At 51.5% G+C, this 17,414-nt stretch overlaps 1 protein-coding gene across 2 annotated transcripts; it reads right to left on the bottom strand.

Annotated features, from left to right (window-relative positions):
* Positions 1-7,848: 7,848 nt before the first annotated feature.
* Elf3 (E74 like ETS transcription factor 3) lies at positions 7,849-17,403 on the bottom strand. 2 transcript variants are annotated; one of them, XM_046464084.2, is made up of 9 exons: positions 12,702-17,403; positions 12,134-12,300; positions 11,379-11,600; positions 11,137-11,232; positions 10,824-10,943; positions 10,621-10,710; positions 10,387-10,503; positions 9,300-9,495; positions 7,849-8,625 (listed from the first exon to the last, which is right to left on the bottom strand). In XM_046464084.2, the coding sequence occupies exons 2-9, from the start codon at positions 12,294-12,296 to the stop codon at positions 8,511-8,513; spliced, it is 1,119 nt and encodes a 372-aa protein (XP_046320040.1). In that variant the 5' UTR covers positions 12,297-12,300; positions 12,702-17,403; the 3' UTR covers positions 7,849-8,510. The 2 variants fall into 2 exon arrangements, with proteins under 2 accessions (XP_046320040.1, XP_046320031.1); XM_046464075.2 differs by having other exon boundaries at positions 12,134-12,304.
* Between the last annotated feature and the right edge of the window lie 11 nt (positions 17,404-17,414).

Genomic DNA, 17,414 nt, shown 5'->3' on the forward strand with positions numbered 1-17,414 from the left:
ACCCTGTGAACACAGGCTCATATTCAGTGGAAAGAATGGCAAAAGCAAACAACATAGTTCGAGTCCAGTTGTGGAACCCTGCCCACCTGTCTAGGTTGGGAGGCTGCTTATTACAGTTCTGTCGTCCTGCTCTGTGGACTAAAGCATGTAAGACATACTTCTCCATGTGACCAGGGCTTGGAAAACGTAGCACGACTGTGATGGACATTTACTAAAAAGTAAGAAGATGGGATGGATCCTACTGTGTAATCTGCCTTCAACTTTGGACATAGAGGAGTGGAAGGAAAAATGAGAAATCTCCATATAGAGAGAGATTATATATAAGATTTCTCAGGCTGGGGTTGTGGCTCAGTGGTAGAGCACTTATCTTGCATGTGTGAGGCCCTGGATTCGATCCTCAGCACCATATAAAAATAAAGATATTGTGTCCACATACAACTAAAAAAATATTTTTAAAAAGATTCCTCTTAGGAGAAAGGAGTAATATCTATGTATATACATTAATTATTAAGAAATCATTTTGCAACCTGAAGGCTGATGTTGAATTTGAAACAGATGCTTAGGTCATGATATTTGTGAATTATTTGCCTGTTTTCCAAACAAGAAGACTAAATAAATGGCAGGTATAGATATGTATTATTTATAAATAATAAAATAATATATATTAATATATAATATTATATATACATATATATATATATTTTTTTTTTTTTGCTCATCTCTCCTAAGAAACAAAAATTTCTTACGAAGCACCATCTGACTTCTTTGGAATTTCACATTCCATAGTTCCATTTTGTTAAAATCATAAATATCTTCCTTCAATTCCAGTGGGTACTTGGATTTGTTTTTCTAGGTCCCAGGTGTAAGGTTAAGCTGTAAAGGTTGGGACTCAGGTAAATTTCCCCAGTTGGAATTGGTCTTTCTTCTCAGCAAATGGATCTTTCAAGAAATGTCACAAATCCTGTTGGATTATTGTAGATTTAGAAGAAATTCGGGATCTGGAAAAAAACTTAAATAAGAAAAATAGTCTTAATAAGAAGTGTGAATCTTGTGTTTGGTTCATTATAGATTTAGAAGATATTCAGAGCTTGAAAAAAAACTCAAGAAATATGGATCCTCTTTTAAAAGTTATATTAGATGATAAACAGACGAGCATGAAAACCTGTCCTTTCTTCCAAGTAAACAGAGGCCCATTGTATGAGAGCAAAATGAAAGAAAGAAAAAAAAATAACCAACGAACCATACTCATAGATAACGCCACTTTAAAGGCTATACTGGAAAATGTAGACAACCGGAGAAACAGAATTTTAGCACAGAGTTGAAAACTGTAAGACTCAAATGGGGATTCTAAAAAAAAACCAAAAAACAAAAACAAAACCAACCTGGTATCAGAGATAAAGAATATCTTCCATGGTCTCATCAGTAGACCTGACACAGCTGAGGAAAGAAAGAATTAGAAAACCCCCACAATTTGTTGTGAATCTTTGGACATATTAATCTTTCAGAGCCAAAAGTTCTTATCAAACTGAAAAGAATAATTTTGCTGGGCAAGGTGGCACATGCTTGTAATCTCAGCTACTCGGGAGACTGAGAAAGGAGGATCACACGTTCAAGGTGAGCCTGGGTAACTTAATAAGACCCTGTCTCAAAATAAAAATAATAAAAGGCTGGAGACGTAGCTCAGTGATAGTGTGCCCTTGGGTTCAATCCCCAGGGCTGCAAAAAAAATAAAATAAGTAAGTAAATAAATAAATAAATAAAAGGGGCTAGCGATGGAATTCAATGACAGAGCACTTGTTGAGCATGCAGAAGACCCTGGATTCCATCCCATCATTCTTTCTTCCTTCCTTCCTTCCTTCCCTTCTTTTCCTCTCCTCCCCTCCCCTCCCCTCCCCCTCTCCCCCTCCCCCCCCCCATTTCCAGTACTGGGATGGAAGCCAGAAACACTTGACCACTAAGCTACATCCCCGGTCCTCTTTATTTTTTTATCTGGAGACAGGATTTTGCTAAGCTGCCCAGGCTCACCTCCAACTCTCCACCTTCTCACCTCAGCCTCCTGGTCTCTGGGATTACAGGGGTGCCCAATCGCACCTTACTAGGGGGAATTCTCTTTATTCTTGACAGGTTTGGTATATGAAAAATAGTATTTCCCAAGGCCTTAAGCTGCTTGCACTTCACAGAAGTCAAGGGAGCCAGTACATGCACCCTCTACATTTAAGGTAGAGATTCGTTTTCCAGCCTTAGCGTTTGCTGTGGAACATCTTTCTGCAATCAGCCAGGGAACAGAACTTGAGATACAAGGACTCTAAATCCCAGCTTGCCTTGCAAACTCATGAGGATGGACCAAAGGGTGCTGGGACTTTCCCCTTGGCATTGTGGCCTGGGTCACTGAGGCTAGCAGGTGTGGAGGTGGGCAGGTGAGATTGAGTCATGCAGGACACTGGGCGTGGCTTCCTGGATCAAGTCCAGAGTTGACTTGCAGGTTCCAGTAACGGGCGGGCGGCTGAGCTGGGCTAATTGCTGCTGCTGCTGTTGCTGCTGTTGCTGCCCCAGCCCAACCCTGCACGTAGCAGGAGAAGGAGGAGGAGGGGGTTCTGGGGCAGGGATGAGGAGGCCTTTCCCAAAGGGTGGAAACTTGAGGGTCTCATGATCTGAAAACTCAGTCCTCAACCTTCCCACAGGGTCAAGGAGTCCCTGGAAAGCAACACACTAGTTGAATCCACCCTCACTCACCCCAGGTGTGTCCTTATGTCAATAGGGCAATTCTCAGCTGGAGAGGTGGCACATGCCTGTAATCCCAGCAACTCCAGAGGCTGGCACAGGAGGATGAAACTTAGCAAGACCTTTTTTTTCAAATAAAATAAGAAGGGCTGGGGGTATAGCTGAGTGGTAGAGCTTTTGCCTAGTGTATGCAATGCCCTGGGTTCAATCCCCAGCACCGCCAAAAAAAAAAAAAAAAAGACAGGGGTCTTCTCAAACTGCACCTTTGATGGTAGAATTTCAGGTGCCAGTGCAGCAGTAAGATGTGTAGGCTGCTTAGCACCTTTCAAAGGAGAGTCAGATGTGGGTTTGAGGAAAGAGGGAAGCCAGGTTCAAGTGCTGGTTTTCTAAACTTTCTAGCTCTGAAAACCTGAGCTGTTTCTTGAGCTTTCTAAAACCTCAGTCTCCTCATCTGTAAAATGAGGCACTTGCCTGGAACGAGCAGACTTGGTGGGAGGTTTTAGGAGATGTCTTTGGAATTTCTTAGGCTCCAGCCTAGGCCCTAGTTTCCCTGGGTGATTTCTTCCCTTCTGGGTCACCTGTCTCTACTAAGGAGCCAGATGCACAGCAGATAGTGAATGAACACTGAGAGAATGAATGAATGATGGGTATAAATAGCTGGACACAGTGGTGCACACTTGGAATTCCAGTGTCTTGGGTGGCTGAGGCAAAAAAGATTGCAAATTCAAAGCCAAGTTTAAAGCCAGCCTGGGTAACTTAGACTCTGTGTCAAAAATAAAAAAGGGTTGGGGATGTAGGTCAGTGCTAGAGTTCAATTTCCAGTGCCACAAAAATAAATAGCAATAACTTGACACGTAGCCTATTACCTAATAGGTGCTCAATAACGGACCAGCTGTCAATATTAAGCCCAGGCTCTGTATCAGCATTCTGAGTGATTTTGAATGGATCATCTTCCTTTAAGAAGACTCATATTCCTCAACTACGAGATGAGGGTTGTTCTAGATCTAGTTCTCTGTTCTCCAAACTGTTGGTAAATGATTATGAGGTGTTTGTTCTGCCTGACAAGAGATGAGGTAGGGGAAAAAATAACTGAAGAGCTATTGTGTAGACACATGAGGTTCGGCCAATTCTCCTCCATCAGCAGGAAGAGAGGTATAGAGACTGGACAGACTGCTGGACAGTGGTGCCATCTGTGGGCCCTCCCCTTAGGCAGTCTTGCCCAGTCAAGAAGGTCATACAGATGATCTTCAGTGTCTGTGGGGGTCACAATATACCAGGCACTGAACTGAGGTGTGGAGGTAGGCAGGTGAGATTGAGTCATGCAGGACACTGGGCGTGGCTTGCAGGTGGTCTTGCAGGTGAGAAAATGTAACACTTCCCAGCAAATATAGGGGGCCTCTGATCCCCACTGCAAACCTTCAGAGCGGAAAGATCTGGCTGGGCTTCCAACCCACAAGCATCACTATTCCCAATTCCAGACCTCATCATCCATTTATTTATTAACATCCTCAACAAGCCACCATTTTCCAGGTAGAGAGGGAATCAAACATTCTCCCAGGAAGGAGCAGCGGTGGGAGGCAGGCACGCCCCTCGGGGCCACCCAGGTGTTGCGTGGTGGCAATGGTGGTGAACTCAAGACCCCATAGAGAACGGCATGATTCCACCTCCATCTTTCTGTGACAGGGTCTCACTCTGTTGCCCAACATCAGGCTCAAGGGATCCTCCTGCCTCAGCCTCCCAAATAGCTGGGACGGCAGGTGCTACCACTGCCCTGGGCTTGGCCTGGTTCCCCTCTGCAGACTGGTCCCGTGGAAAAACTCACTGGCCACGGCCAGGGCTCCTGAGCTTTTAAAGAGAACCACAAAGTCAGTTTTTTTCCATGAAAATTTTTTCCAATTTAAAAATGTCAGCAAGTTCCTCACTGTTTGGTGCTCATTGCTGACATATCTGTAGTAAAGGGCGTGGTGAGTGGCCAACAGCCCACAGGACACGTAGCCAGTGTTCCCTTCATCATTCAGCGCCCTGCGCTCAGGGTCAGAGCCCCGTGCTTGAGCTTCTGCTCTGTTGAGGCAGTTTTGAAATTATAAATAACTTTTAAACAAGGGCCAAAGTTTCCTCTTTGTGCTGCAAATTATGTAGCTGGTCCCAACTAGAGGGAAGGACTGAACCCACCTGTGGAGAAAGGGCAGAGTGGAGGCCAAGCTTCAAACACAAGGCCAGTTGTCTCCCAGCCCAGGGAGGACATGGACAGTGTAAACAAAAGGCTGGTCACAGCAGGGGTTGAGTCTGGTTGTGAGTAGTGTAGTTGTATGAGACTGGTGTATGTGTGTGTGTGGTGTGATTGTCACACAGAAGCATATATGCATATGTGGGTTAGAAGTGTGAGTGTTATGGGCAGGGGTGTGTTATATGTAGCAGTGGGTGATGGTGCTTGAGTGTGTGTTATGGGTACAAGTGTATTATATGTAGCAGTGGGTGATGGTGCATGAGTGAGTGTGGGTGTGTTCTGGTGTGTGGTGTGAGTGTGTGGAAGGGGTGGCCAGGGCAGGGAGAGTCACAGGGCAGTTTGACAAATATTTATGGAGCACCTTCTGTGCGCCAGGCGCTGTGCGCTGTGCGCTGTGCAAGGCGCGGAGTTGAGCAAGCCCCAAGGCGCTCAGGACCCAGTAAGGGAGGGAGATGTGTAAACAGATAACCACAGCAAACCAGCAGACTGATACAAACCCCTTTATAAAAATTCCAGCTCTGCCCCCACTTTGTTGACCAGCCTTGTAAATTGGGTTTCTCCCAAGGGGTGAGAGGGGTGGAGCTTTGTGGGATTCTGGGCACCAACCCCGGGGAGGCCCAGGGCAGCAAACTCAGCCCCCCTGGGTCTGGACCCAGCCCCCTCTGGGCACACCCAAACACGGGAGGGGTGACCTCCCTCTGACCTGCCTAGCAACACACCCAACCCTGGAGAAGTCGATAAGAGGTAACCAGCAGCTCAGGGCAGGATATAAACAGCCCAGCCCCACCCCCAGTCCAGGACACACCTGAGGGGACCCAGGGCAGGTGGGCAAGAGACAGGGCCACTTCTGAGGGTGAGTCCATCCCAAGGCTCCCAGTTGGGTAAGGATAACTGGCTCCTAACACAGAGAGCTCTGGGGGAGGGGCCGAGAACAGCTGGCCTAGGTGTATGTGGGCGCTCTGGTTTTCTGAGGGTGGGAGGGCAGAGAGCAAGATATCTTGGGTAAGGGGAGAAAGATATCTTGAGTAAGAAACGTGTCCCTGGTCCAGGCTCTGCCCCAGGCACAGGCAAGCACATTGAGTTCTGGTCCCTACTCTCCCCTGGCCAGTGACCTTGGGCTAGGCTCTGGCTTCATCAGAGAAATGGGACGCCCAGTCTCCTCGAGGCTGTGGGGCAGATCCAGTGAGATAATGGGATGAAGAAAGTGCCTCATAACAGAAGACAGCAGGACAGAGGTCAGCAGGCGGTGTGGACCTCGCAGCTGTTCTCAAGCCCTTCTGCAGGGCTTGAAGGTACTCGGCGCCATATGCTCAGCCCTCCAGCTCCGCACATGCTCTCTGGTTGAAACTCACTGCTGGGATCTCCTTTGGGACCTGAAGAAATGGAGGACCTAGGGAGGCCTATCAAGTGTGTCTTGGTCACTTTTGGCTGGGTGATCTTAGGCAACTTTGGGTCACCTCTCTCAAGCTTGAAAAGGACCCTGGAGATAATATGGTAGAGCAAATACCACAGGATAAACTGCCTATGAAATTTCAAGAAATGAGGTTGCTGTTATGCTAAGTGGTTACCAAAGTTCCCCAACTAAGTGGCCTTCTCGTGGGAGCCAGGCCTGCCTGAACCGGAGCCCTTGCCCACCTCTCTCTTTGGCTAACGTGCTCACTATGGTCTCCAAGCGCCCCACTCTCCTTTCCACCACTTGCTGTTTCTCCAGAGCAAGCTCCGTGCTCACGTGCCCACCACCATGTCTAAGAGCCCTTCTTTGTCAACATCCCTTCAGCAAATAATGTGATATTTCCAAGACAACTGAGCAGTATTTCAAATTTATAGAATGGATTATTCATGTGCCCTGTGGAATCCAAAGCCTTGAACTTAAGTAACTTTCCACTTGGAGACTATTCTTCATAAGTAGACCTATGGACAGTCCCATCAATGAAATGTTCTCCCTAACATCAGATACATGCTAGGCATGGGGACTCAGGAGGCTAAGGCAGGAGGATCTCCATTTTGAGGTCAGCCTGGGCATTTATCAAGACCCTGTCTCAAAATAAAAAAAAAAAAAAAGACTGGGGATGTATTCAGTGGTAGAGTACCCCCTAGGTTCAATCCCAATACCATATATCAATAATCAGTCAATCCATCCAGAGTCATCACTGTGGAAACAGTAATGCAGTTCTGGAATCTGCTGAGGATTGGATTAGAAGTTAGTGAGGTTGGAGAAGCTCCCTGGGGTAGGGTAAAGGACAGAACCCAAGTACATCGACCAAACCTTGTGCTCTGCAACTGTAAAATGGGAACCTTAAGTCTCTCTTCTTAGGAGAAGATGCAGAGTGGCTTTAGCTCAGTGCCTGGAAGAAGACTCAGTTGTCAATAAATCTCAATTCCTTCCCCTATTCTTTCTCAGCAAGCATCCTCTCCATTTTGCTTTGCTTTCTCCCCTTCACAAGATCTTAACTCTGATTTCATATCAGGCACAGAAGCTAGGATTCATGTTACATTCAACTTGCAGCCAACTTAGCTGGAATGCAGAGGCCCCTCTTTATTCCACAAGGCTGGACATGCAATTCTCGATGTCTTGGAGAACATCAGGTCCAAACCCCTGTCCTTCAGGAGGAAGCAGCCCCAGAGGGCAGATGTGGCCGAGGTCACTGAGCACACGTGTGGTGGTGGCAGCCTCTGAAACTCACGTCCTTGATTGTGTGACCATCTTGCACACCTTCCCTGTCGTGAACAGCCTTACCTGTCCTCTTTGCCCCAAGTCAGGGTCCTACCAGCCCCACTCTCCTGTTTCCCAGCCCCCAGATGCTCTGTCTTCCCCCTCTGTCCCTTAAGACCCCTTTCCCAGCTCAGGCCTATCTGATCTGGAGGCCTAGATGTCAGTACACAGAGAGCAGAGACAAAGGTTAGAAAAACCTAGAAGGCGCTTTATTGGAGGTCTCGGCCTCCATTCACAGGAGAAAGGAGCCAGGACCCCCATCTTGAGGGGTCTGGCTGCAGCCCTCCTCTCACTGGCCAGGCAGGGTGACAAGTCTGGCCACAAGTGCTCAGTGAGAGAGGAGGGGGGAGGGGAATGCCTTAGAAAAAATAGATCTCTATGTACATCTGACGTATTTATAACACATAAATTAGGGATGCTCTGACCCCCCGCCGTGGAGCCCAAGCACTGAGTAGAGAGGTGGAAGCCAGTCCAGAAAGGAGGGGCTGGAGGACACTGCCTGTCCCCTCTATCCCAGGGCTCCCCAACAGTCTCCATGGCTGAGTCCAAGCATCTGCCAGGGAAGGTGTCATCGGCAGCAGCGTTGGGATTGGAAGCAGCCAACCAGCAGCTGTAGAGTCAGCGAGCAAGTCGCTTCAAACCCCAGGGCTTATAATTCCAGAAGGTGGACAGAGGAGAGGCTGCAGGCCCCGCTCCAGGACAGGCCTGACCACACACCAGACTTCGGCTTCTCCACAGCTCTGCAGGGAGCACATCCAAATGGAGGGGCTTCCAAGCCTGCCTGGCCTCCAGGAGGGCTGCAGGCCTCAGTCCAAGTCCATGAGTTTGGTCCTGGTCTAGTTCAGCTCCTCAGTTCCGACTCTGAACCACCTCTTCTTCCTTCCAGCCACTGGAGTTTTTGCCAAACTTGTAGACCAGTCGGCGGCCATCCACCCGTTCCAGGATCTCGCGTTTGTAGTAGTACCTGGACCAGAGGCGAGGTGGTCAGAGGTGCGCAGGCAGGAGACGTGGCCTGCGCTGCAGCACATCCCACATGGCCCAAGTCCTCGGCTGATCTGTCCCCTCTGGTCTGCAGCCAGACCCACCTGAGCCTGCCCCATACTTCCTGGACTGCTCTTCCCATCTGCTGCGGCCATACCGGCCTATCAATGTCTGCAGGGCACCTGCTTCTGCACTGGTTTGTTTATAGCTTATGGCTACATCCTGGGCCTTTTCATGAAGGCACATGGTGCAGGCTGAAGGGAGCCTAGAGATGAGCGAGGCCATCATTGTGGCAACAGGAGGAAACTGAAGCCCAGAGACAAACAAGCAGAGCCCTGGCCCAGGCATGGCCGTGGTCTTTCCAGCACTCTCCAGGTGCCTTTCTTAGGACCACCTTGCAAATAACACATATGTCAGCTGAAGTCAAGGTGCCTGCAACATGCCAGGCTAACACTTTCTCCGTGCTACCATTTGACCCCCCAGGTCAGTGGGCAACTTCACCGTCCTCACTCCACAGGATTAACACTTACTACATGGATCCCAGGGGTGACAGAGAGGGTGGGGAGGGGGGAGGGGTACACAAACAACCGGTCAGATCAACAAGTCCCCGGATGTCCAGCTCAGTCATGAGCCCCATGACTCTCATGAGCATCTCACCTCATGGCCCGGCTCAGCTTCTCATAGGTCATGTTGCTGTTTTTTTTCTTTTGGCCCCACAGTTGGGCCACAGCCTCAGAGCGCAGGAACTTGAAGACACCCTCGTGCCGGTTCTCCCACTTCATGAGGCCTTCGTTGAGCTCAGGGTGGATGAGGATGTCCCGGATGAACTCCCACAGGTGGGTGCCTCTGGGGGCTACAAGGCCACATCCCTTCAGTCAGCAGGCCAGGGCAGCCCCTCTCACCAGGCTGGCTGACCCTAACGCTAACCCTGCACACTGCTGACTAATGGCCAGAGCAGGAAACCAAACCTTCCAGAAACCGGCTACAGTGCCCTTGGAGTGTGTATTGTAGCGAGCACTTTCCTCCTCATGTCCTCTTAGACGAGGCGCTCCAGGAAGACTGGACACCTCTTGCACAGCACAGATGTTTCACTCCTGACAATACTGATCAAACGTCTGGCTGGCATGGATGGTGACAAGGATCCCTATGGCCTCTGGGGGCTCATGGCTTGGTGGGGGGCCTACAGAGAAACCCATGGTGAGAGCTTGCGGAGTATGGGAACAGATAAGTAGCCCCAGGCTGGGGGACCAGGGGACAGCTTCCTGGAAAAATACACTCCCCCACAGAAACCAGCTATATGTGCATGCGAGCAAGCATGCAGGCAAGAGAGGCCTTCAGGGCAATCTCCCAGAGGCTCAAAGCTGCTGGAGCACACAATGCCTGAGGCCCCTTCCCCACCCTCAGCAGGTTGGTGTCCAGTGTCTCAGCCCAGTGGCTCTAGGGTCCCCCCCAGGCACCCACCAGCTGCCTCCACCCACCACCTAGGGTGTCCCAGCAGGCAGGACAATGGCTAAGTGCAGACAGAACTGGAGTGGGTGGACTGGAAACTTGAACACTCAAGCCCTGGGCCTCCCTCAGGAGCCTCGTTTCCCCTCCTCATCAAGACCACATGGTAGTCCCTGCAGTGAGGCGTGGACCAGCGCCATACAGCCCTCCTCCTCCCCGCTGGCGCAGCAGCAGGGAAGCAGAGCAGAGGTGGCCTGCCGCCCACCAGCTGCCCGCCCCCAGGCCAGGGCTCACCCACCGTGCTTGCTCTTCTTGCCCTCCAGGCACTCCCAGTACTCCTTGCTCAGCTTCCGTGGGCGGCCCCGTTTCCGCTTTCCGTGCTTGCTTTCCCCCTTCTTATAGTCAGGAAATCCATCTATGGGGGACAGGTGGGAGGTCAAGAGGGTGGTCACTGGGGGAGCAGCTCCTATCCAGAAAGCCCTGCAGGAGCAGGGAGGAGGGAACGGGACCCCCAGGGCCTCCCTCTGCTCACCTCTGGGGAAGAGCTTGCTGTCAGTAGGGTCCAGGTCCACGTCACTTCCACCGGAGTCTGAGGAATGGAGGCTCTGGGAAGTACCGGTCCCTGGGCGGGAGGTTAGAGTGAGTGCCTGGCTGCCACACAGGACCCAGAGGCCTGGGTTCCAGTGCTGGGACCCAGGCCCTGGGGTCCCTGGGGGAGGGAGGCTGCGCTCTCACCTGCGGTGGAGACGTCAGAGCTGCCAGGGGAGGGGGCTCCTGCGCCATAGCTGCCTGCGTAGTAGGGGCTGGCCTGGTGGCCGTCTTCCAGCAGCTCCTGGGTGAAAGGGCTTCCCTGATCTGAGGGGAAGAGGAGAGAGGGCTCAGGGGACCAGGCAAGGGCAGGTAAGGCTCCGGGACCTGATGAGCTGCTGCCGGGCCTTTTCTAGTTGGGGTAGGAGGCCTGGGGAGGGGCCGTTCCTCTCACTCTAGGTAGGGCCAGGAATGGGACAGGACAGGTAGACCTGGGCATGGGGGAGAAAAGGAGCCTCACCAAAGGGGCCGGGGTCTCCTAGGGTGTCCTGGAAAGCCATGCCGTCCTTCTCCAGAAGCTCTATGATCCAGCTGAGTTCGTCAGAAGAGCTGGAAGCTGAGGAGAAGGAAGGAGGGGTCACTTCCCTTGCCCCTCCCTCGGGCCCTCTCTGGCTGCGCCCTCTGGCCAGGCTCCAGGTCTTGCCCAGGGCTGACCCTCTCCTCCCCTCCAAGGCCCCTGTGGCACCAGTGGCCTGAACTCACTGAGGTCCCGCAGCTGGGCATGCAGGTGGTCCCCCAGAGGCCCAAAGACCAGGCGCAGCTCGTCAAGGGCACAGTTGCAGAGGGTGGCCCCGTCCATGTCACACCGAGAGAAGTCAATGGAGCTGGCATCGTATTTGTTCTTCTCCACTTGGTAGCTGATCCAGTCCAGAACCTGGGCCTTCGACCAGAACTGGGGCTGTTCCCCCAACCAGCTGGCCTTCTCTGCAAGGGGCCAGCACAGCAACCGGGTCAGCACAGGCCCCATTTCTGGTGCCCCTTTGGGATTCTTTTTTTTTTCTTTGTACCCAGTATTGGACCCAGGGGTGCTTAACCACTGAACCACATCCCCAGCCCCTCCACTTTTTTTTTTTTTTTTCCTGAGACAGGATCTCACTAAATTGCTTAGGGCCTCAGTTGCTGAGTCTAGCCTTGAGCTTGTGATCCTCCTGCCTCAGCTTCCCAAGTTGCTGGGATTAAGGCCTGTGCCACGGCTCCCAGCCCCTTTGGGATCCTGTGTGCACTCCCACCTCATTTCTCAGGAAGCCTCCCCAGGAACAGGGGGAGAATGTGGCTTTCATGACACCCTGGTCCCAGTATCCTCTCTTGGCCCATCACAGTCCCCACAATCCCCACCACCTCAGCCCCTAGTCCTGGAATTCACTTGGGAACCCTCCTCCCTGTCCGCTTCCCCATTTATCTAGCAGAGAGCCGTGTCTCCCTCCGTCCCTGAAGGCACCCCATCCCACGTCACACACCTGTCCCCTCCAGCGACATCTGTGGGTTGCTCAGGGTTAGCACCAAGTCATCAGCCCCAAAGGTGGCAGCAGGGGGAGCAGAGGCCAAGCTGGGGTCCTCGGAGCTGTACATAGCACTGAAGTAATTGCTGAAAACGTTGCTAATCTCACAGGTTGCAGCCATGAGGCTACCTGGGGAGAGGGGACAAGGTTGGTGAAGGTTCCAGACTCCTCACCTTACATCCTGGCTGCTCTCTTCTGGCCAAACCTGGGCAGGAGCCACCCAAAGGGGCAGCAAGGTCAGCATCTGCGTGCTCCCTCTCTTCAAAAAGGGCTTCTAGATTCAGAGCAAAGTGTGGCTACTAGACCCTCCTGCTGGGGCTCCCTGCTCGGATCGCCCAGAGCCCTTAAGTGGGAGCTTCCAAGTCCTTGTCCCTCCTACAGACAGGATACTCTGACTCTCAGGACCCCCCTACTGCCGCACACTCCTGCTGGGAAATTCCAGACTAGAGGGGGCAGGTTCAGAGCTGCAGATCCACTAAGCCATCCCTGGTTTCACGGATGGGAACGTGACAGGTGGGGGTCCTACCGGGTGGCAGGGTGCGGGCGTCAGGCAGGCAGGCAGGCTTCGGAGGTCACAGGTGGAAGAGAAATCCAGGTGGCCAACAGCTCGGCCAGGTAGCAGTGAGGAGTCTGGCCCCTGTGCTCCCCCACCCGTCCTATATAGAGCCGTAGGAGCTCCTCCCCACACCAGGTCTTCTGAGTTTGTCCCGGCGGTAACCTGAGCTGGTGGCTCATTGGATGGAGGGGATTTCCTGGCCTTCAGACTGGGCTCCTGGCCCCAGGTGATTTGCATATTCTGTGCCACTTGGCCCGGATCCTAGCAGGCGGTGCTGGGAAATCAGGCCCGGCTGGTTTAATGATTGTCAGACTCTGTCATCCTGCACCCTCTGGGGTTGGGCCCAGGGCTCTGACCTGGGCAGGTGGTGGGAATGCCACTGGGGTGGGCATCTGTGCTTCTGGCCACCCTCTGGCTCAGGAAATTCCTCCTGGGGGCCAGGTTAGGGATGGGCTAGGGAGGGGAAAAGGTAAGTGGGGAAACCAGAACCCCTGATTGAACCCTGGCCCTGCCTCTAACTGTCCAGAGAACTGGGGACAAAGGAGCCTAGGAGGAGAGAAGTTATTGAGGTTTAGGGATTTTCTCCACAACACCCAGGATTTGGAGTGAAGGACGACTCTCCAGACTCCTTGCAAGGCAATATTCATGGGCTAATGGGTGTGGCCTGTCCTGCAGGTGTAGCCCCCAGGCTCCAGGGTCCCTAGCCTAGGAACCCATTCACAGGGTCCACTTCATTTTTTGCCTGCCTAGGCCCCACCCAAGCATCAGGGTTTTTGCAGCCACTTATGGTGAGATGGGGCTGTACTTAACAGTCCTCCCTCAGCTGGACATGGTGGCCAAAGCCTGTAATCCCACCCTACCCTGAGGCTGAGGCAGGATTACAAAAGTTTGAGGCCAGCCTCAACAATTTACCTCAAAAAAAGTTAAAAGGCCAGGGGATGTAACTCAGCGGTAGAGCACCCCTGGGTTCGATCCCCAGGACCACCACAAAACAAACAAGCAAGCCCAAAACCTTCCTCAGATGCCTAATTTAGTAGCCTTCCCTGTTTACCAGTACCTGTCTGCTGCCCTCTACTGGTCAGAAGCCTGCCCTGGGTCATGTCATTCAGAGAAGGGAATCCTGTGGCATCAGTTTCCTATTTTGTCAAGCTCTTTGTTTTTGCAGTACGGGGATTGAACCCAGAGCACTCTGCCACAGAGCCACATCCTCAGCCCCTTTCATCTTTTATTTTGAAACAGAGTCTTCCTAAGTTGCTTAGAGCCTTGCTAAATTGCTGAGGCTGGCCTCAAACTTTCCATCCTTCTGTCTCAGCCTTCCAGGTCACTGAGATTGCAGGCATGTGCCACCACACCCAGATCTCCAATACTTTTTATTTTTTGAGTCAGGGTCCCACTAAGTTGCAGAGCCTGGCCTCAAACTTATGCTCTTCCTACCTTAGCCTTCAGAGAGGCTGGGATTATAGGTTTGTACCACTTGCCCAGCTTACCAAGCACTTTTAACATAAAAATCTTCACACACAAAAATCCAGTAAGCAATGTGCATCTTTGTTTTATTTTGAAATGCTGGGATTGAACCCAGGGTCTTGCACATGCACTGCGCTACCACTGAGTTACATCCCTAGTTGAGACTCACTAAATTGCCCAGGCTGGCCTTGAACTTGCAATCTTCCCCCTCAGCCTCCCAAGTAGTTGGGGTTATAGGTGCACACTACTGCACCTGGATAGTTACCTTCATTTTAAAAAAATCTATTTTTTAGTTGTAGGTTGACACAATACCTTTATGTATTTACTTATTTTTATGTGGTGCCGAGGATCAAACCCAGTGCCTCACACGTGCCAGGCATGCGTTCTACCTCTGCTACAACCCCAGCCCTGCTTACCTTCATTTTTTAGGTGAGAAAAATGCAGCTCAGATGGGTGGAACGGCTTGCCCAGGCCAATGAGTTAGGTAGATGGTAAGGCTGGGAAAGGAACCAGGTCCCTGCACTCCGAGCCTCTGGCTGCAGTTCTCCCCCTCAGTCTTGGATGGAACCCTAGCCTCCCCTGTGGCAGAGTCCCACATACCTGTGCTTCTATGAATTGAGCTCCAAATACAAGAGACAGGTCCCACAGACCCACCCCTGGAGACCCTGAGCAGAAGTAACAGGATGAAAGGAGGTAGGAGATTAATGTTCTAGAGTCTGTTCCATGTGATCTTGGGCAAGGTGCATGGATTCTGCACATCTCCTTCTTTAAAAATAATGTTTGGGGCTGGGGTTGTGGCTCAGTGGTACAGCACTTGCCTCAGTAGTAAAGCACTTGTCTAGCATGCATGGGGCACTGGGTTCTATCCTCAGCAGCACATTAAAAAAAATTAAACTAAATAAACAAAATAATGTAGTTGTGTCCATCTACAACTAAAAATATTTTAAAAACTGATAATGTTTGGCTAAGGTGACATACGCCTGTAATCCCAGTGACTCTGGAGGCTGAGGCAGTAGGATCGTAAGTTTAAGGCCAAGCTGAGCAACTTAGCAAGACCATGTCTCAAAAAGCAGGGAAGGGGTTGGGGATGTAGCTCAGTGGTAGAGTGCCCCTGGGTTTAATCCCAAGTACCATGCCAAAAAGAAAGAGGTTGTTTGGAATAAATAATCCTTAAGGTCTCTTCTAGCTCTTTGTTTTGTGTGGTGCTGGGCCTGGAACCCAGGGCCTGGTGAGTACCCTACCACTCTACACCCTCAGCCTCAAACTTTATTCATGCATCTGAGATACAGGGTGTGGTTCTCCTCCCCATCCCCTTAATTGACAACACAATAGTGGGGGAGGGGGTATTTTCACAGGTCACTTTAACAGAAGGTGACTCATGATTCCACATCCAGGTACCCCTCTCTGACTTGATAACTGGAGGATTTGCTTCTCATCTTTCTTGTCTCTGAAACTACTGGGTGCCTAGGAGAGAGGGTTCTTAATGTCCAGAGTCCCCTTCACTGGGCCAGGGGTGGCAGGAGAGCCAGGGGCTCTGGGCAGGATTATTTTCAGCCCTTCAGGGGGCCACCCCCAAGGAGCCCAAGGCAGGCACACCCTCTACCCAGTCACTCACCCTGGAATGTGGGAGAACCGGCTGCAGCCCCAGGGCTGCTCACATGCTCCCGCCTGAAGAGCACCTGGCCAGGGCTCCAGAGGCAGGGTGAGGAGGAGGCACAGAGCATAATGAGAAGGCCACCAGCAACCCTGCCTTCATGAGGCTTCTCCACAGAAGAAATGGAGCTGAGGAAATCCTGCAGGCTCGCACCTGTCCAACTATTAGTGCCTTCAATAACCAAATGAGGCAGGAAAATAGGAAAGACTTGGACTTGGGGTCAGTGCCTCAGAGGGCTGAGGAGGTTCCAGGACTGTGGTCAGACCAGCTATGGAGCAGGAAGCAAGGGGCCTTCCAAATACCACAGTGGCACAGCCTCACCCTCTGGACAGGAGGATGGCAAGAGGATAGCCCCCAGCCCTTTAAAGGACAGACATACTCAGCAAGACAGCAGGGAGCAAAGGTGGCGTGCCCATACTATGAAACAGAAGGACTCACAAAGCAAGTGCGACAGAGAAGGCTGCAGCGGAAGCACTCCCAGCCTTGGCTTCCAGGACCCTTCGTATTTACTGGACTCATCCATGTTACAGGGTTTTAATACAGAACAAGGCTACTGGTCTCAGCTGATATGCTAAACACTAGGCTGGGATATGAGGATGCATCTAGACAAGCCCTAAAATAGTCTTGGCCCATAACATATTGCCAAGGGCATCCTGAAAGAGTTTGGGAAACAGTCTGGTATCAAGTTGCCAATGCCTAGGGCTGAGGCTGAAGCCCAGTGGTGGAGTGCTTGCCTAGCATGGCAAGGCCCTGGGTTCAATCCCCAGTACTGCCAGGAAGGGGGGAAAAAGTCAATGCTCTGAGTAGCTGCCCCAATCCTGGACCTCCCAAGTCATTCTATGATTCACAACTGCCCCCTTCTTCGGGGGAGGCTCTGAGCGTGCCTTGGGGAAGAGGTGCTCTCCTGCCAACCGTTGGTTACTACTATTCTCTTGCTTTGGCTAAGACTAAGAACAAATCAACTGAAGTACTCTTTCTCAATCCCTGTGCAGGGAAGGCCACATGGATAACCTAAAGTAAGGGACAGAACCACAAATGGATATTGGTTCAGGGGTCCCTGTAGTTAAAAAAGATAATCTAAATATAATTTTTCTTTCAACCCTCCTCTCACCTCACTCTCAAACCCAAGTTACTCACTGCTTAGCCTACAATGAAGCCAAGAAATCAGAATTTAGTACCAAGTTTTGGTTTTGGAATGCTGGGGACAGAACCCAGGGCGCTGCACATGCTAGGCAAGGTTCTACCTCCCCGAGTCCAAATGCCAGGTTTTGAACAGATTCTACCCATCACCACACCATAAAAATACAGTTATCGAAGAGCACAGGCAGGTGAGGCCCCGCAAAGGCCAGGGACGGGAAGGAAGGGGAGAGAGAGAGCACTAGATCAAACTTGTGTGTGAGAGGTGGGGGAGGAGAGCACTGGAGTGAGGCTGCAGCTAGGGAACTGGGCTTCGCTCCCTCCCACGGAGCAGGTTGGAAGGCTCTTCATCCCCACGCTGTCCCTGCAACAGCCCTGCCATGTGGCCAATCATTTTTTTCACTGGCCTGCGTGGGCCCACTCCTCAG

This window comes from Marmota monax, unplaced genomic scaffold (assembly GCF_021218885.2).
Source record: "Marmota monax isolate L192 unplaced genomic scaffold, Marmota_monax_Labrador192_F-V1.1 WCK01_AAM20220418_F8-fsc00099, whole genome shotgun sequence".
Taxonomy (NCBI): domain Eukaryota; kingdom Metazoa; phylum Chordata; class Mammalia; order Rodentia; family Sciuridae; genus Marmota; species Marmota monax.

Coding starts and splice junctions, on each gene's coding strand:
- Elf3 (XM_046464084.2), bottom strand. CDS start 12,296: ATGGCTGCAACCTGTGAGATTAGCAACGTTTTCAGCAATTACTTCAGT. Junction 10,944..11,136: donor AGGAGACCCCGGCCCCTTTG/GTGAGGCTCCTT, acceptor TCTTCCCCTCAG/ATCAGGGAAGCCCTTTCACC. Junction 10,711..10,823: donor CTCTGACGTCTCCACCGCAG/GTGAGAGCGCAG, acceptor CCTCCCGCCCAG/GGACCGGTACTTCCCAGAGC.